General features: G+C 42.5%; 1 protein-coding gene across 1 annotated transcript in view; it reads left to right on the forward strand.

Moving 5' to 3' along the window:
• Window positions 1-16,006, forward strand: part of HIP1R (huntingtin interacting protein 1 related) — a 104,299-nt gene extending 88,293 nt beyond the window's left edge. The window contains exons 23-32 of the mRNA XM_083151064.1: window positions 1,363-1,473; window positions 7,801-7,859; window positions 9,408-9,438; window positions 10,033-10,095; window positions 10,920-11,020; window positions 11,104-11,209; window positions 11,464-11,587; window positions 11,669-11,730; window positions 13,125-13,325; window positions 14,594-16,006. Coding sequence (XP_083007190.1) covers window positions 1,363-1,473; window positions 7,801-7,859; window positions 9,408-9,438; window positions 10,033-10,095; window positions 10,920-11,020; window positions 11,104-11,209; window positions 11,464-11,587; window positions 11,669-11,730; window positions 13,125-13,325; window positions 14,594-14,641 — 906 coding nt within the window. The 3' untranslated portion in view covers window positions 14,642-16,006. The remainder of the gene's footprint in view (window positions 1-1,362; window positions 1,474-7,800; window positions 7,860-9,407; window positions 9,439-10,032; window positions 10,096-10,919; window positions 11,021-11,103; window positions 11,210-11,463; window positions 11,588-11,668; window positions 11,731-13,124; window positions 13,326-14,593) is intronic.
• Window positions 16,007-20,548: the final 4,542 nt, after the last annotated feature.

The following is a 20,548-nucleotide window of genomic DNA, read 5'->3' on the forward strand; positions in this document are numbered from 1 at the left end:
TCAGAATATCTAAAAGGTCAAGTTGTCGACGCCGGAAAACGGACAGACTGCATCCCATTCGGGGACTAAATGATGGCAGCTTTATGGTCATGCTGGGGAAGGGTGGGTTAGGTTTGGGCGCTAGTGGGGAAGACTTAGGGTTAGGCTGCAGGGAAGGATAGGTTTAGGCACTTAAGGGGTTCAGGGTTAGGCTGGGAGTTTTAAGGTTAGGCTGTTACAAGGGAGAGTTGGGTGCTCATTATTGGGATGCTGGGGTTGGTCTTTTGACCACTGGCTTCCCCACCGCCAGGATATTGTATGTATCCCCTAAGTACATACTATACAGTTATTGGGCTGATTTGCCAATAATCAGGTAATTTGCTTAATCTACTGTATAGTTTCTCTGAACAATCTTTTCTGTGTTTTGCCATTAACTCTAATAGGTCTTGGCCACAAATTCCCGGTATAGATTAGTGTGTGTGTGCTCTCTCAAATATCTGCCCATATGTCCATGTTGAAAAATTGGGCAGTGTGTGGGCAAACCAGATTCCTGACGTCCAATTTCTCAAAACTAAAAGTGTCTAGAACAGATATTGGAAACTTCCAAGGCAAATAATCGTCACGATTGGTGTCCCAATAAAAAAATATATCTTACATTGTGTACCTGGCTATACTGTTACTGAGCCAGTGCATCTACAGTATGCGTGTCACTATGGGGTTGGTCTAGGTAGAATGTATGGGGGGATTGTGGTTGGTTTGCAAAAGCAAACTTCTTCTTTAATGGGCAAAACCATGCTGCACTGCAGGCGGGGCTGATGTAACATGTGAAGAGTGAGTCACGTTTGAGTGAGTTATTTTGTTTCTGGGTGAGTAAATACTGACTGTTTTATTCTTCCATGGGCCATTTAGATTTCAGTTTGAACACACCCCACCCAATTGTAACTCTATGTACATGTTACATCTGCCCCACCTGTAGTGCACATGGTTTTGTCCATTAAAAGAGTTTGCTTTTGCAAACCAACGGGACTCCAGCATCGTTCGATATGTGGGGGATTCTTTAAAGGCTAGCCATGTGGCCAAAGTGTCTCTAAAGGAGTCCTAGCTATCTGCAGCAGAACACCTTATATCATCCATATACATATCTACTCTATGGAACGAATCCTTTATTGTTGGAGGAGAGGAAGATCTCCAGCGTACTGGAATGGCCACCTTCACTGCTTTGTTCAGACTGCATAAGAGGGATTTCTTATACCTTGGAACAGATCTTGACTTAAACTTATGATGCTTTCACTTTAAGGCATTTTAAACATTATATGCATAATAGAAACTTAATAGAGGTCATAAAGCTATTTAAAATCATATATTTTTTATTTTGTGTTTCAGGAGTTACGGCCTAAGAGTTTGGATATCAAGCAGGAAGAGCTGGGGGACATGGTAGATAAGGAGATGGCATCCACCTCTGCAGCCATTGAGGATGCTGTGCGAAGAATTGAGGTGGGGAGGAGACCCATTAATGCACATATGCCACATAGCAGGACTTGAGGGTGGTGTTTTGGGGTGGGGGTACCTCAATATATGTGACCGGTATATATGACATCTAACTAGCTCTGTCAGATTTGTATAAACATGTATCTAAAATGATTAGATTTTTTTTAACCTTAAGGGTCTTATGATTATATTTCCTTTGTGGGGGTCATTGTAGGCAAACAAGATTACAGCAAAAGCAAAGAAACAGCGAGTTTAAAAATCACCTTTTTAAGTGAATGTTTTTTGTCTATCCATACTTAAGCAGAGGTGTGATATAATTAGCATCCCTGTCATTTTGCTGTAAATATCTGCTCAAGCATGGATATACTTAAAACCTGGACTGTAGAGGGGCTTTGAGCTCCGAGTTTGGGAAATGTTGCAGTTTTTAACATTACATAAGACTTTAATCCACTCTTAACTAATTGTAATATGTACTGTAGTAAACCCTTCTCCTCTCCAACCAGCAGAGAGGTAGGGTCCATGGTCTACAGTGTGCCAGTGGTCACAAACCTTAATCTGATATGAGCTACTTACAAAAAAAAAAAAACACATGTAGAGATACTAAAAATGTTTGGGAAAAAATTATCTGCATGATAACCAAAAAACGCCCCTTACACATTATGCCTGATATACACCACAATGCCCCTGATATCATGCTGCACATTATGCCACACATCGCAATTCCTCTGACACATTATGCCACATGGGTGCCGGACAATTTCCCGACAATCGGGATCCCGACACTCGGGGTCTCGATGGCCCCCATAGAGGGAGAATAGGGGCTTTGTTGCGCTCGCCCCGCTGTCTGAGTACGGCCAGTCGGGATCCCGACGTTGGGCTAATCACTGTCGGCCATATACCACACCCATGCCACACACCACAATGCCCCTGACACTATGCCACAAACTGTAAGACACACTATGCTGTACACTGTAATGCCCCTGACAAATTATGCCACACACCGCAGTGCCTCTGACACACAATGCATACCTCCCAACTTTGACGGTGGACAAAGAGGAACACCTGCACGCGCTTGAAATTTTTGGTACACACGTTTCACTGCAGTGGGGGGCATGGTTGGTGCTTTGTGAGCTGCTGGCCATGCCCCCAGCCTCTACCTACCTGAATAGATGCCATGCGCATAATGTCTAACCCCCACTGCCCTGCCTAGCAGAGATGCCACAGGCAAGGAGGACACCCAGCTGCTACTCCAGCGGGACACTGCCAGCATCCCACCCCCTCAAATAAACAAAATCGTGACAGTTGGCAGGTGTGCATTATGCTACTTACCCCAATGCCCAACACATTGTGCTACACACTGCAATGCTTCTAATAAATTGTAAATGACCTGATCGTTGCCGGGGTTGCAATGCTCGTTGCCAAGGAGTCTATGCTTGCTGGCAGCTGTAGTCTTCCCCATCACCCCTCAGCGTCAGAGGAGACAGACACTAAAGCTGTCTGACCTCCAGCGTCTGACAGGGAGCACAGCTCTGCAGTGTCACACAGCGCTGTGCTCCCCGCCAGATGCTAGAGGTCGAATGACCCCCCCACCCCCCATTAAGTGTGACTAATGCAGATTTAACACTAATGCAGATTTAACAGGACATATTTTTTACAGAAACCGTACAATAACCAGAATCCAAAATACAGTAGTAATAACATTTTACAATAAGGAACAAGGGGGTACGGTGTGTATGTAGGAGTCCATCCATTTACTATGGCACATCAGAGCCATGGGCTTCAAACTTTGTGAAATGACTTAGAGGAGCACATACTCTAGAATTGATAACGTTTATAGTTGAAGACAAAACTGCAGGTCGGCTGATTTCAAAAAATGTTGCACTCTCGTAAGCAGGGAGCAGAATCGGTGAAGTATATGGTGGGTTTGTTCTCCAGGAACTGGTTCTGCTGTGTGGCTTTAGCTAACCAGCTCTACACCCTGGCTTCTCAGTACAGTGCGCAACCTAACCACCACTCTGACCTCCAGAACACACTATAACCTGTGTCCAACCCAAAATCAGGCCCTGTGAGAATGTTCTATGTCCCTTCTCAACAGACCCTGCCCCAATTAGGGCTGCTTCCATAAATTCCCCGGGCTTGTTTTTCATTCTAATCTGGCTATCCGTGAATGAGAAGTAAGTATATGGCATTTAGGTTGAGGGAGTCAGAGGAGGGAAGAAACAGAAGACCACCCCAGGATATTCATCTCCGTTACTATACACATTTTGTGAGCTCCTTGGCTGTGATATTGCACCCCATATGTCATTATGCAATTAAATTAGTGTAAGGATGCAATAGGGGGATTGGCTTCGGAGAGATGATGGTACTGGTGGGTCATGAACATGCATAACTGTACACACTGTGGGATTGTGGCCACCAGTACACTTGCTGATGATAGCGTAGTGGGGGTCATTTTGCATTCAGCATGACACTTGTTAACAATCTACTCCCTGGGCTGTACATGCACAGAAGGGGGGAGGGGGGCATGTTAGCGACCCGCTTGAGTGTGCATTGCTCATCAGTGGAGGCATGCTCTGTGATTTTTAATGAGCAAAATAGCTCAGAAGGGCTACAATGAGTGACCTTGCTCATTATATCGACCAGTGTGTGCGAAGGTTTAGATCTTCTGGTTGTTCCACTGGAAGTGGAAATCCATGTCAAGGGAGTTCCTGGCTGAGCTGTGGACAAAGTAATCCATTTATCTTACTGGATACTTTGTGCAACATTTTTTGCTTTTGAAGACTATTGGTCTCCTGTCACTTTATGGGAATAAAATATGGTGGAGTATAAAACACACAATTAAACACAAATATGGACCTCCAGACACCCACCCTGATGGCCTATGGAACACGTGTGATATATTTAGACACAAGGTCCCAAAGGAAATATCAACCAGAGGGGGGTGTTAGGGGGACCAATTAATCGGGCGCACAATATTTGATTTTGTTAAATAGTTAATAAGGATTTTACAAAAAGAGTGTGTTTTTTTGCTGCTCTCAATTAAGGCTCTCTGTGAACCTTAAAGGAATTAGAAACAATAAACAATCAGAATATTTATTCTAGAGAGCGCAGAAAAACACTACACTGTTTATTCATATAAAAAATAATATTTAATCAATCATAAATAAAATAACATCTAATAGAAATTAATAAAATTGAGCATATAATTTGTACAATAATCTCTTAAAAAAGAGCATAAAAAAGAGCCATGTCCTTTGGCCAGAGATGCCAATTAATAAAACAAACCACTGACATTTATATGATCCAATGGCGAGTTTGATGTTTTAGGATATTTGTAACTCCACATTCAGCATGTAGCCAATTGTCGCATATTGGATAATTGTGAAAAATAAGCAAAAGTCCAGAATTTGCAGATTATAAACTGCAATTAAACATTTGATTGGGACCCAATTTTAAGATGGTAATAAAGTCAGTGAAAAAAAGAATGATTTGTATATGTGTGCGCACCCGTGAGCCGCTCACTTATAGCTTCTCTCACCGTCAACGTGAAGTAACAAGGAGCAGGTAATATGTTACAACACAGTAGATTTGTAGAGTTGACTTGTATACAGAGTTCCACAACCTGACCACAGCTTTGAGACCAGCTCGCTGTGTCAGGGAGCCGAACGCCTTCAGGCGGACGCTGCGGGGGAAGGAGTGTGTCTGCTGTCGATATCTACCTCTGCTCTTGACGGGATTTTCAGAAGGCTTGCGCAATCATACGTCTGTAGCAGGAATGGTCTCTACGACGCTGGGAGACAGTTCTCCTGTAGGCGCAGTGGCGCAGGCTGACACGGGGCACAATTCAGTGACAGAGCATCAAGGCATCAAAGGCAAGGGAGATTCTTGACGCGTTTCTCCGTCGTGTCCAATTGACGGTTTCCTCAGAAGATACTCCCACCATTGCATTGACGTTATTTAAATGGTAATCCACCAATCAGGTTAACAGCCCAGTACAGAATCATCTGTATTGCATTTCCAATTAAACCGGTACAAGGAATAGTATTAAACACATCAATAGGTGTTTCAATGGCAAGTTTTCTAGTTTCTATATATATAGAGAGAATGCACATATTTTATATATTATATATATGCTATTAATTAAACAATTCTAGGTTGTAAAAGGCATGGAACAGAAAATGAAATATATATAAATATATTATATTATGTTCAAAGGATCACAAGAATGCTGATTTCAGCCACGGGTTAACAGGTTAAGGTGTCTAATAATAGTACCTGAAAAAGTGTGATTACTGTGGCGTGGCACCTAGAACACAGTCATATGTAACCAGAACCCAAGGGTTCTAGACCAACTATGGACATTTTATCAAAAAATCTCTAGAAACACTTGTAGTAACCCCTAATTTTAAAAGATTTATTTTTACATAAACATATACATTATCGCTATTCTCTACCCTTCATCACCATCATTACTATTTAATTATTTATTCATTATTTAGTTTCTCCTCGTGTATAATTTTTTATTTTATTTTATTTTGTTTATTTTATTTAGTTTCATTAATTACTCGAGGGTTTACACTGCATCAATGTGACAAAAAGAAAAATTATTTAATAAATATAAGTATACATATATAAATAAAAAAACTTTTTTTTTATTATTTTATTTTTATTGTGATATAATATCCTATATACATAATGGTGATAATGATGGCGACAGAAGGGCAGAGAACAACGATTCTAATTTTAATATTAATAGTCGGCTCAATCATATACTCTCCAGAGCTTCTTCTTTTTTCATAGGAGTGTACAAATACAAATTTATACACACACCACTCCAAAAGTTGCTGTTCAATTCATTTGGAGAATACCGATGGTAGACAGTTTAAAGAACAAAACTGTTTTAGTTATAACAATGACTACAAAAAATACATACATATATAGAATAATACTATCATATAGAATAGTATTATATAACCATTCACTATAAAAATAGAAGATTCTTATACTAGATTGATATAGAGCTAGATAAATAGTTTCGTTTGTTACACATTGGATAATGGTTAACCTCATAAAATCCATTAACCCTTGAATTACCCCAGAGATTCTATATAATATATTCATATTCAGAGAAATAATAGAAAGAAACCTGAACTCATGATGCCCATGACATTGAATTATCAATTTATATGAGAGGGAAGAGAAAAGAAAAAGGAAGTAGGGAATGTAGAATAAGCATATAATTTATAAAATCAATTTCCTATATTATTGAGTTCAATGGACTCATTCAGTCCAAGGGGAGTCAGAGAACCTAAAGAAAAGAGGTAGATATCGACAGCAGACACACTCCTTCCCCCGCAGCGTCCGCCTGAAGGCGTTCGGCTCCCTGACACAGCGAGCTGGTCTCAAAGCTGTGGTCAGGTTGTGGAACTCTGTATACAAGTCAACTCTACAAATCTACTGTGTTGTAACATATTACCTGCTCCTTGTTACTTCACGTTGACGGTGAGAGAAGCTATAAGTGAGCGGCTCACGGGTGCGCACACATATACAAATCATTCTTTTTTTCACTGACTTTATTACCATCTTAAAATTGGGTCCCAATCAAATGTTTAATTGCAGTTTATAATCTGCAAATTCTGGACTTTTGCTTATTTTTCACAATTATCCAATATGCGACAATTGGCTACATGCTGAATGTGGAGTTACAAATATCCTAAAACATCAAACTCGCCATTGGATCATATAAATGTCAGTGGTTTGTTTTATTAATTGGCATCTCTGGCCAAAGGACATGGCTCTTTTTTATGCTCTTTTTTTAAGAGATTATTGTACAAATTATATGCTCAATTTTATTAATTTCTATTAGATGTTATTTTATTTATGATTGATTAAATATTATTTTTTATATGAATAAACAGTGTAGTGTTTTTCTGCGCTCTCTAGAATAAATATTCTGATTGTTTATTGGAGTATAAAACATATCAGTGTGGTGTCTGTGTGTTAAGTGCTGTGAATACACAAGTTACTTTCATTGCTCAAACTACCTTTTCTTGTTTTACCTGTTGTGTGCTGTGAAGCCGCTGTTAAGGGTAACATTACGGTTGCTGCGGTGCAGAGGGTGTGTTGGTTTTACTGTGTTACAGTGGCTTGCTCTGCATGTAGTTCACCAATCTAAATGGTCTTTCAACCTCTGACCCAGTGAATAGAATGGAATAGTGGGCTATCCCCATAATATAGACAAAACCATTTTCCCCCAAATAGTTCCACATTGTAATATGTTCTATATTGTGGGGGCAAGAGGAGTAGAATAAATGCTTTCTTCCCTTCTCACAGGAAATGATGAACCAGGCTCGGAAGGACAGTTCTGGAGTCAAACTGGAAGTGAACGAAAGGTCTGTTTTGTCATATTGTCTATCAATAATATATTCTACATAATAATACTGACACTGAACTCCTTGTATACAGTACTTCTACAGAGCATTAGTGGTGCACGGCCAGTAGTATGATAGAATATCAGTCTCCGGAAACAGGAAGCCAGGAGTCTGATAAGAAAACGGTTTCCTTGAATTCCATCGTAGGAAGGAATAGAGCAAATGTGTATAGTACATTTGTGTTACAAATGTGATTTCACAAATGGTTGCAGTTATTCCATTCAAGCAGATCCCACCTGAAATACCTCTGCTTTAGCTGCTGCAGTGGTAAGGATCACCACTAGATCTGTAGAAGCATGCTTATTGAAATGGTTCCTTGTTTTGGCAGATTTTAGAACTGGATTTAAGTGGATTGCATGCATGTCTTGTAAGATGTTATTTCAAGTTGTAGCAATCATGTTTGGTAGGACTTCTGATTGATGAAAGTTCTAAATCTGCTTGCTATCAAGGATCAGGAAGGAATTTGGTAGTATTTAGCCAGTTTATCAGATTACTAAATATGTGACCCAACTTGCTGGTCTGTGCAGTACTTTCTATTGTGGGCTTCACATAAAAAATTAGAACATACTGTATATTTTGGGTTGCATGTGGTATGTGACCACATTGTTTTAATAATAGTCTGAGGACACCTGGTTCAAATAAAAATCCAAGAAGTTCTACACTCACCGTATATATAGTGTAGACACAACAAACTGAAAAGCGAAATCGGCATAAAATGCATCTGGAGCCTAACGCACAGGGAACCCCATAGATTTGTGGTTCGTGTACACTACCTGTGGCCATGCGTTAAACCAGGGCTGGGCAACACCGGCCCTCCAGATGTTAATGAACGACACATCCCAGGATGCTTTGCATTAGTTTTGCTATGTGGCCATGCTGAAACTGATGCAAGGCATGCTGGGATGTGTAGTTCATCAACATCTGGAGGGCCGGTGTTGCCCAGCCCTGCGTTAAACTGTTAACCCTTAAATAAAATAAGATGACCAATGATATGGTGGCAGGCTTCTGTGACACTTGGGTTCTATTTGTCACCCAAATCTCTAAGAGCTGATATATTCTGGGTATGTGTATGACCCCTTCATGACTGGAAGGTTTCATGGCCATTTGGGGAAGTCTAGGCTTCCACATACAATGTTTTCATTGTTCAAAGTAAATAATGTTAATAACTCAAGTAAAAAATTTGTGGAAATCAATAGTAAAATACTTCTATGGAATTTGAATGTACTATACTGTGTCTATTACCAGATATTTCACCCCAAACAGTGTCACCACTGATTTGTATTGATTGTATTCCACACTGAGGGCCAGATGCACTAAGCTTCAAAAGTGATAAAAGAGAGATAAACAACCAGCCAATCAGCTCCTACCTGCCATGTCACAGACTGTGTTTGAAAAATGTCAGGCATGTGCTGATTGGTTGGCTGTGTTTATCACTCTCCATTTTATCACCTTTGAAGCTTAGTGCATCTGCCCTGAATCTAACATCTGAATCTTTTTGCCTTTTGACAGAATTCTCATCTCCTGCACAGACCTGATGAAGGTAAGCGTTTACTTCTTTTTCCTTGTGTCTCAGTGTAAAGTACAAATGTGATACTGGTTGTAAATTTCTGTTTGAACAAGAATTCCCCAGTTCTGGGAAGTTAGTTGTATGTACATTGCCAGCCTTCAGTTGCTCTTGGTTGGCCAGTCACTAGGTGTCTCTGTTAGACCAGATTCTCCTTAAAGAATAACTTGTTTTTTTTTTTGTTTGTTTAGAAAATAAAGTGTAATAAGCTACCTGTAAATTGTTAATATTGGTTACTTGAACCTTTATAGCCCTCTGTAAATGTATTGTATCATTGGCATTGCTTCTAACCATCAATACATACACCAATGGTGCCAGTGACTTGTAAAATAGCACTGGCCAACATCTCACAGAGAAAGGAAGGAGAGTTCGCTGGCTTCTATGATTATAGGTTGACATAGTTTTATGCAAATAAACCCTTGTGCTGAAATACAAATACCGTATTTGTGTGTATGTGTGCAGATATATAATATTTATTTATTTCATATTAAACTGAGGATTATAGGGTTGTTTTTTTATTTGATGCATTCTGTTTCGCATGGGGTTAATATTACTCCATTTCCATTATAGGCCATTAGACTGCTGGTCATAACCTCTACAGACCTACAGAAGGAGATTGTGGAGAGTGGAAGGGTAAGTGTCCCATGTTCCTGATGTCGCACAGTTTACACTTTAACAACAGAATTATGTTTGTACCTGTATTTATACATTGTATTCAGTCTTATATTATTTTATGCCCATAAAGTACATCTCTTAGTTGGAAAGTACCATTTACAGCCACATGTAACACATATTGACTGTCAAACTGATTAGGGTCTACCTGTCATCCAGATACTGTCTGTCATCCAGATACTGTCAGTCTGGATTCCTAACAAAAGATTTCATCACCAGTTCATGCTTTAACAAGTTTGATATTTACTTTATTAAAGGATATTGTGTATATATTCACTTTGTGTGAGCAAACATAAGCATTCCACCAATTCAAGAATTGCATGGTAATTAATGTCTAGAGCAGCTGCTAGCTAGATTTTGATTAGATCCTGCTTGAGTCTAATTAAACAGTTTAATGTTTGTAAAATAGGTTAAATTCAACCCATTTTGGCTTCTCATGCGTATTCCTTTAGTAGACTGTGTATCTAGTTGTCAGCGCTATAGATTATGCTGTATTTATAACCTACCATTTGGGTCTTTGAAGATATTGGCAAAAACAAAGATTCCATTCGAGTTGAATTAACCTATGATATTGACGAAGCTGAAGGCATCACCATTGTCTTATCTGTAAGAATACATCTGTGTATCTAATGGAAAAGGTTTTTCCTGATGGTCATTTCAGAGCTTCTGCTTACATTGTAATCTAAGCACAGTATAATGGAATTTGGCTTTATTAGAACAATCATATCTGAGTCCGCTCTTGATATTGTGTCTCTCTCTAACCTTTTACATGGCGTCTGTTACAGGGAGCAGCAACAACACAAGAATTCTACGCCAAGAACTCCCGCTGGACGGAAGGGCTCATCTCTGCTTCAAAGGCTGTGGGATGGGGAGCCACCCAACTTGTGTAATGATCCATTCTGTCTTTGTAGATAATAAGTTTTAATGTGCTACTGTACATTTTAATTATGTAATCATTGCTGATTGCAGGGAATCTGCAGATAAAGTAGTCCTGCATAAAGGCAAATATGAAGAGCTCATAGTTGGATCCCATGAGATTGCTGCCAGTACAGCACAGTTAGTGGCTGCATCCAAGGTAATTCCTATCGTATACGATGTGCTGAGCATTATGAGCAGGTCATTACACATTTTCACCATAATGCAATGTTCCACAACTCCTGTTTACTACTGCTTTCGATGACTTGTTTCTGTACATACACTACATAGGAATGGGAGTTGTTTGAACCTCTCCCATGACACACAACTGGTGACCCTGGTGTTTTCTTGCTCCGTATGTCTTGAGTAGTGATAATCTATACTGGAAGGGTCATATATACTATATCATTGTAGGTGAAGGCAGAACAAAACAGTAAGAACCTACCGAAGCTGCAGCAGTGCTCTCGGCATGTAAACGAGATGGCCGCCAATGTTGTAGCCTCCACTAAATCGGGACAAGAACAGATTGAAGATAAAGGTATATTTTAATGTTGGTTAAACCTGTAATATCACACGCAAACCCTAGAAACTGCTAAACAAATTACCCTTTTCCTCCTAGATACAATGGATTTCTCTGGAATGTCACTCATTAAACTAAAGAAAGAAGAGATGGAAAGCCAGGTAATAACTGTTATGGAAGAGGTGATGGGGTTATGGTAACCATTCCTGCTATAGTTACCCAAGCTGTGCCTACGCTAATATACACACACAATCCCCTACCTCCATGTTATTGCGTACATCTAATCAGCTAATGTTGGCTGCAATTAATTGGGGCCAATGGGCACAAAATGTACGTAAGGAATAGGTCGACATGGCAATGATCGAAACACATGGAAAGGTCGATTATGAGTTTTTTGTGATTTATTTTCCCTGAGCTTTTTCATGTTTTAATATTCTCAATTGTAGTCCACATGGATTGCAAAGAGTGCCAGGCATATTGGTAGCAGAGTGAGGCACCATGCCAGGTTATGCACTATACAAATTGGGGGTCTATGTCAACAGATGTCAACATTGAAAACAAATCATGAAAAACTCACGTCTTTTCATGTGTTGGATCCTTTCCATGTCTACTAATTGCTTGTGTCAACCCTTTGTTGGACTATTATATGTATAACTTTAAGTATTTTAAATATAAAGTTTTTATTGTAACAGTCACAGTAATAGCAGGCAGTGGAATACAAACATTTCTTAATGTACATGAAATGCATTCAATAAAAAAAGAAAGCGAACAAAAACAGTGCTTCTCAAAATATAACCTATTATATAGTGACTGGTATTTAAAAAAATATGAAGGAGAGGTAACTATAAAACTAAACCTTGTATGTATATAGGATACATTGTTCATATTGCCAAATGTGTATTAGCCATTTTAATTTCTAAGAACAGCTCAGAAGTTATAGGAATACAAAAATAGACAAGAAACACCATTCTTATCAATTACCTAGCTCACCACAGGTGCTAACATCATACATTACCAGAGAAGTCCAGGTACAGAGCATTTGCTCCCTGAAGGAGAGGGTCAGGTAGGCAAGTATGATTTGGTGTTGACCAAGGCACTGTTGAACCTATGATCCACACTCTTAGCAGTTAAGCCCATTAAAACCAATTGAACATCTATTTACATGTTTTGTCCATGCGCATCCCTTTATGACCACAATCTTCCCAACTATAGGCTACTTCCAGCATTATAACACATTATGAGTTAGATTTATCAAGCCGCAAGGTAGTGGACCAGTGGGTAAGATGCCAATAGCAATCTGCTTTGAGGAAGTTTTTTTTCAAGAACATTCTATAAAATGCAAGATAGATGATGATTGGTTCCGTTTAGTTGCTGTGGGCAACTTCTCCACTGATCCACTGTTTTCATTCACTACTTCATACATCCACTCCTGTGTCACACAGCACACATCTTTTATAGCTTGTTCTGGTAACAAGGCAATGAGTTATCACATAATTGTGTGTCCGCAGTACACAGTTTTGGCCTGTTTGACTTGATACTGATATTTCACTCCTAGGTGAAAGTCCTTGAATTGGAGAACATGTTGCAGAATGAAAGGATGCGCCTGGGAGATCTGAGAAAGCAGCATTATTCTCTGGCAGGAGGCTACGAAGAAACTAATGAAATAGAAAAACCAGTGTCCGCTCAGAAACCTGGAATTCTGAAGAAGCCAAAGCTGGCACAGAAACCAAACGTTCCACCCAAGGCAGACTGTAAGGTAATGTATGACTGCACTCCTAGCAGTGTAGCTAACATTCACTGAAGCAATGCTGGAGTTATCTGACCACTAAACCCCCAGATTAACATTCACATCCCAACCTTGAAGCATTTAATACTAATGTTTCAGCTTGGATTTGCTGCACCTCTAGCTACGTTTGTAAGGCTGTGTCATAATGTGACATGTAAAGGTGAAATCTGAGCTGCATTCCTAAGTTGGCGACTAGCTGGTCAGACACATTTAGCCCTTCCCTCCTAACCTAGGTGTTGCAGGGGAACACACCACGATGGACATAGTGAAGTATAAGGCCATCTGCTATTATTTCATGTGTGTTATACAGCTTAGCCTTCATTCATAGAGCAGTATTCAATGCGGCCGGAGAGGGGGTTAAACGACAGGGATCTTCGAAAACAAGTGACCCCCGTGCCGGCTGCTCACCATATTTAATGTTCTGGGGGAATCCTCGCTGTCCTCTGACAGCGAGGATTCCCCCAAACAGTGAGGTTCAGGGCTAATGCAGGGAGCCTACTGCATTTAGCCGCAAGCGTCGCTGTTCTGGCAGCCATAGAATGAGAGAACTTGCATTTATGTCACTACCAAGGAACTGCCACTGCTGTGACCAGTGGGACAAAGATTAAAAGCCTTGTAATCATTATGACCCTGTATTTTAAATAAGTAGGGAAAAGACTCCACTTGCTCTCGTTATGACTCTGAGGGGCAGATTTATTAAGCTTGGAGAAGAGAGAAACTGGAGATAAAGTGGAGAAAAGGTAAAATGAGATGGAGCACAGCCAATCAGTGTTTGAAAAAGACAGTTGGGAGTTGATTGGCTGGTGCTTTATCTCCTTTTACGTTTTCTCCGCTTTATCTCCAGTTTATCTCTTCTCCAAGCTTAATAAATCTGCCCCTGAGTGTATTATACATAAATGATTATGGTAGAAACGGCACACAATGGGACAGATGTACAAGGCTTTGAAAAGTAATAAAATATCTGAAAAATAACCCAATAATCAGCCCTAACTGTCATTTTTCAAAGCCAGCCTGTAACATGCAATGAACTGATGGGATCTATTTCCCAGTCTTGTCTGTCCCCTGACATTTCCCTTGATCACCTTCACCATCAGCTACCTTTTGATAATAGAGAAAGGATATTGTGCTTTTACATTAGGAAGTAATTAGGAGTCTACGTGTGTTAGTTCATTATATGCCCATGTAACAGTATGTTGTAAAGTATTTTCTTGTTCCATAATATGCTCTTTTTGTTTCAGATTGATAAAGATGACGGTGTGTATCAAGCTCATCTGATAAACTACTAGCCGGTGTCTCCACCTTGTGACACGGAATAGCCGCCTTCTGTCCCCATGTACAGCTCCATGTTCCAGGGTGTGCAGGACCGCTGGGATTCTGGCACTGTTAGCAGTTACATCTGTGTTCTATACAGATCGTTGCTCTGCTGATACCTGTTAGGTCGTCATTTTTACCCTTCTCCACTTGCTGCTTATTTATACTAGTGTAAGAAATATAGATTCATACCTTTTATTTAGATATATTTTATTCTGATCTTTTCTTTTTACACAAGGCCGAAGCAGACTTTCTTTATACAATCATGTACATGAAAATAAAGTCCATGATGGTTTATCTGTGAGGAGATCTCCTCTGTTGGCCATATAATAACCATAGGGTTCTCCAGCACATTACAGGTCAAGATCATTCTGACCCAAGTCACTGCTGTGATTGGAGTATCTAGCTTATACTGTACTAAAGCTCCTCCTACTATTCAGTGCAAACCCGAATACCAACATTAGTCGTACAGAATTCTTACACTTAACAATAATGTGGCCCTATCCAGTGATTCTGTCAGAGCTGGCACTACCACCTGGACAAACCATTACTGTGATGCCCATTAACTGTACCATCCTGAGTTTTCTCTAAGAAATCATCAAATAACTAGGTTTTAATTTTGTTTTAATTTGAGTCGCATAATAGCAGTAGAAGACTGATATTTTATTTATATATATTATAATATATAATTCTAGTGAATTTTATTTTGCACATTGCCAGAGGGTGAGAAATAACTAATGATATCAGTAGGGAGTGGGAACTACGGCTAATGTAGCATTACTTGTCAATGCCTTGTCTTCCACTGCTCATTAAATACATTGCAGTCACTTCTGCTGTTTGTAAATGTAGGCAAAGGACATGTCAGCTATAGCTATAGCTATAGATATAAGATATTTGTTCATCAATATTCTCTCACACTGTCCTGTCAGCGCATTCAGGTAGTTTTATAATCCATTCGGCAGCTTGTTTAATGAAATGGGGAGTGGGATCCTCTCATGCTGAGGACTAATTGTGGGGGTTTTATACCAATTGTGCAATTGTATACTTAAAACTGTTAATCAACACAAGGACACTTTGCAGGCACACCACCTAACACGCACCTTTGCTTTTATGTATATTGAACCAAATTGCAGACCGTTTATTAGGAAAGTTAATTTCACACACTGGCTGGGGCATGGTCTGGTTATAGATTGTTGCCTTTTTATATGTCCTTTGGGGAACAGGGTTAGCAGCCTTATACAGCTCTTTTCATACCTTGTCTATGTTCTACTTAGGCTGAATGTGTTTCTGGTTTTGTATCTTTGTAAATGTTAAATAAGCAATAAAATGTGAACAGATGAGACTGGTCTGTAGTTCATGTTCTATCACGTATTCTTGGATTTAATGAAAATATATATTGCTATGGACTTAAGAGTAATGTAAAAATATGACCCTTCAGATATGGACAACTTGAATTTCTGCCACTGTGTCCCCCACCAGGTGTTGGTTCACAGACTAAGTAGGGTAGACCTACATAAAATCAATGAATAATTAGAATAGCTGCAGGATGAGCAATTTATTATTGTAGCCATACAGATTACTGTAGAGCGTGAGCAGACATGTATGCACTGCGAGACCCGGTGGGCATAGCAGGCGAGAGATGCCCGCTGCTGTATGATGTTAGATATGGGCCAAGTGTCTTGACTGCAGCAGCCCTATGTGTTAATACCTGTTCATGGACCTGCTATACTCACTGTATGTCAGTTGTGAAACCTGGCGGGAGAGATATACATACAGTATTGCTGACAGACAGACACAGGGTTTAGAATTGTAACTGGCGCAACCCTTTTAGGGTAGTGTTTGTAGACCTGTATGACCGTGTTCCCCGGCCACTGTGATCACAGTGGGTCATAGCATTTATCACAGGAGAGACATACAAATTGCTCCATGAACACACATTTTTTTACATTGGCTACCCTCAGATATGACATGAGTACAGTCCCACTGACCCTCAGATATGACATGAGTACAGTCCCACTGTAATTGTATAAGCCAGATAATTTGCAAAAATACATGTAACACTCATACTCTAATTGTGGCAATATACACATACACGCCACTTAGATTGATGTTTAATATACAGTACAGATGTACCTATTGGTTCTAGAAGTGTGTTCCACAAGAGGGGTACTTTACTTACCAGACAAGCATATATCTGAACTAGGTGATTCATCGCGCCCTACGGGCGCTCTTCACACCGTCGTAAGGGGCTGCGCCCCCTTAATTTGTGAACGTTTGTATATGAGAAATATGGTTAGAATTGTATGAAAGATGCCCTGTATTGCAACTTAGGTGTCCGCGAATCGCGGAAGGGGGGGTCGCGGAGGGTGCTGCGAATTGCAGGAGGGGGGGTCGCGGGGGGTGCCGCGAATTACAGGAGGGGGGGTTGTGGGGGGGTGGATGCTGCGAATCGCGGGAGGGGAGGGATTGCAGAGAATCGCGGGAGGGGGGTCGCGGGGTGGGTTGCCGCAAATCGCGGGAGGGGGGTTACGGGGGCGGGGGTTGCGGCGAATCATGGTAGGGGGGGGTCGCGGGGGGTGTGCCGTGAATCACGGGAGGGGGGGTCACGGGGTGGGGTGCCGAGAATCGCGGGGGGGGGGGGGTGGTGTGTGTGCCGTGAATCGCGGGAGTGGGGGTTGCGGGGGAGGGTGGGGGGGTGTGACGCGAATCGCCACAAGAAAAAAATCAACACAGAAAGGTCAACACATGTAAATGTTGACATAAGTGTGGCACTTCATTGGTGTCCATGTCGACACATGAGAATGAATATGAAAATATTCAAAAAATTAAAAAAAAAAACTTCAAAAACTCATGTCAACCTTTTTCATTGTCGACCATAGCCATGTCAGTGTTTTCCATGTGCAATTTAATTCTGGAGCTGCCGCGAATCGCGCGGGGGGGGGGGGGGGTGCCGCGAATTGCGGGAGGGGGGGTCGCGTGGGTGCCGCGAATCGCGGGAGGGGGGGTTACGGGGCGGGGGTTGCGGCGAATCATGGGGGGGGGGCGCGGGGGTGTGCCGTGAATCACGGGAGGGGGGGTCACGGGGTGGGGTGCCGAGAATCGCGGGGGAGGGGTGTGTGTGTGCCGTGAATCGCGGGAGTGGGGGGGGGGAGACGCAAATCGCCACAAGAAAAAATCAACACAGAAAGGTCAACACATGTAAATGTTGACATGTGTGCCACTTCATTGGTGTCCATGTTGACACATGACAATGAATATGAAAATATTCAAAAAATGAAAAAAAAACTTCAAAAACTCATGTCAACCTTTTTCATTGTCGACCATAGCCATGTCAGTGTTTTCCATGTGCAATTTAATTCTGGAGCTGCCGCGAATCACGGGGGGTGCCGCGAATTGCGGGAGGGGGGGGTCGCGGGGTTGGGTGCCGCGAATCGCGGGAGGGCGGGGTTCACAGGGGTTCCGGTGGGGGGTTGCCGCGAAATGCGGGAGGTGGGGGGGTCACGGGGGGTGCCGCGGATCGCGCGGGGGGGGGGGGTTGCGGGGGGGTGTGACGCGATTCGCCACAAGAAAAAATCAACACAGAAAGGTCAACACATGTAAATGTTGACATAAGTGTGCCACTTCATTGGTGTCCATGTTGACACATGACAATGAATATGAAAACATTCAAAAAATGAAATAAATCTTCAAAAACTCATGTCAACCTTTTTTATTGTCGACCATAGCCGTGCCAGTGTTTTGCATGTGCCATTTAATCCTGGGGCTGCCGCGAATCGCGGGGGGTGCCGTGATTTGCGGGAGGGGGGGGGTTGCGGGGGGTGGGTGCCGCGAATCGCGGGAGAGCAGGGTTCATGAGGGTTCCGGTGGGGGGTTGCCGCGAATTGCGGGAGGGGGGGGGGGGTGCCGGGGTGCCGCGAATCGCCGGAGGGGGGGTTGCGGGGGGTGTGACGCGAATCGCCACAAGAAAAAAATCAACACAGAAAGGTCAACACATGTAAATGTTGACATAAGTGTGGCACTTCATTGGTGTCCATGTCGACACATGAGAATGAATATGAAAATATTCAAAAAATGACAAAAAAACTTCAAAAACTCATATCAACCTTTTTCATTGTCGACCATAGCCATGTCAGTGTTTTCCATGTGCAATTTAATTCTGGAGCTGCCGCGAATCACGGGGGGGTGCCGCGAATTGCGGGAGGGGGGGTCGCGGGGGTGGGTGCCGCGAATCGCGGGAGGGCGGGGTTCACAGGGGTTCCGGTGGGGGGTTGCCGCGAATTGCGGGAGGTGGGGGGTCACGGGGGGTGTCGCGAATCGCGGGAGGGGGGGTGTGACGCGAATCGCCACAAGAAAAAATCAACACAGAAAGGTCAACACATGTAAATGTTGACATAAGTGTGCCACTTCATTGGTGTCCATGTCGACACATGACAATGAATATGAAAAAATTAAAACAATTAAAAATAAATCTTCAAAAACTCATGTCAACCTTTTTCATTGTCGACCATAGCCATGTCAGTGTTTTGCATGTGCCATTTAATCCTGGGGCTGCTGCGAATTGCGGGGGGGGGGGGGGGGGGGGTGCCGCGAATCGCGGGAGGGGGGTCGCAGGGGGGGTGCCGCCAATCGTGCAAGGGGGGGTCGCGGGGGGGTTCTTTTTGCAGCGAATCGCGGGAGGGAGGTCGCGGGGGGGGGTTTCCGCGAATCGGGGGGGGGGGGTCACGGGGGAGGGTTTGCCGCGATTCGCGGGAGGGGGGGGTCGCGGGGTGGTGGTTATGCCGCGAATTGCGGGAGGGGTCGTGGGGGGGGGGTCTTTTTTGCAGCAAATCGCGGGAGGGGGGGTGTTTTTGCTGCGAATCGCGGTAGGGGGGGTCGCGGGGGAGCGGGTGTTTTTGCCGCGAATCGCGGGAGGGGGGGGGCGCGCGGGGGGGGGAGGTTTTGCCGCAAATCGCGGGAGGGGGGCGCTCACCTGGTGGCTGTGGAGTAGCAGTGCTGGGCAACATGGGAAGGCAGTGGGTGTCTGGCACTGTCTGTGGGCTCACTGGGCTGGTTCTCTGTCACATACCTCCCAACATGACCCTCTCCAGGAGGGACACAATGCTCTGTTTCTAGACTTCCCCTTAATGTATGATTGCCATCACCTGTTTTAAACAGGTTAATTTCTCAGAAAGGTGTTCAGCACAGATGAAGGCAATCACACATTAAGAGGAAAGTCCAGGAACAGAGCGTTATAGACACAGACACCCACTTTGAGTGACAGATGTAGCCAAATATATAGGAGATAAGCTGGATGATCCAAGTGACAAACAATATATGAATGTTTGAATACAAATAGACTTCAGTCACTTTACATAGCTACAAATATTGTGTAATTGTACTAGGGGGTCATCCGGAATTTCCTCGATAACCTCACCTGCAGATGATTCATATTACAATGTGATGTGAATGGCGGTACTTGTGTATTAGCACAGCGCCCGATTTTACTACGTACGCAAACGATGTGATGTGATTTTGACGCTTATAATGACATTTAATGTACTATAGCATTAAATGACATTGTCATTAAGCCCCCCGTATCGACACTCTCCCGAAGCGTGGGGAGCGCAGCGGTACGCGTCCGACCGACCTTTTCATACCCCCACTATCCACGTCAGCGTGGAGGTGATTTTATATAGTGTGGTGAGCGCACATATATTACGCGTCCGCTCGCCACACTATATAAAATCAACTCCACGCCGACGTGGATAGTGGGGGTATGAAAAGGTCGGTCGGACGCATACCGCCGCCCCTCGCCACGCTTCAGGATGACGTGGATTGGGGGGGGGCAAAATAAATGACATGTAATTTTACCATTAAATGGCATTATTCTAGGTTCCATCAGA

This window comes from Crinia signifera, chromosome 1 (assembly GCF_055691185.1).
Source record: "Crinia signifera chromosome 1, ASM5569118v1, whole genome shotgun sequence".
In the NCBI taxonomy this organism is placed as follows: domain Eukaryota; kingdom Metazoa; phylum Chordata; class Amphibia; order Anura; family Myobatrachidae; genus Crinia; species Crinia signifera.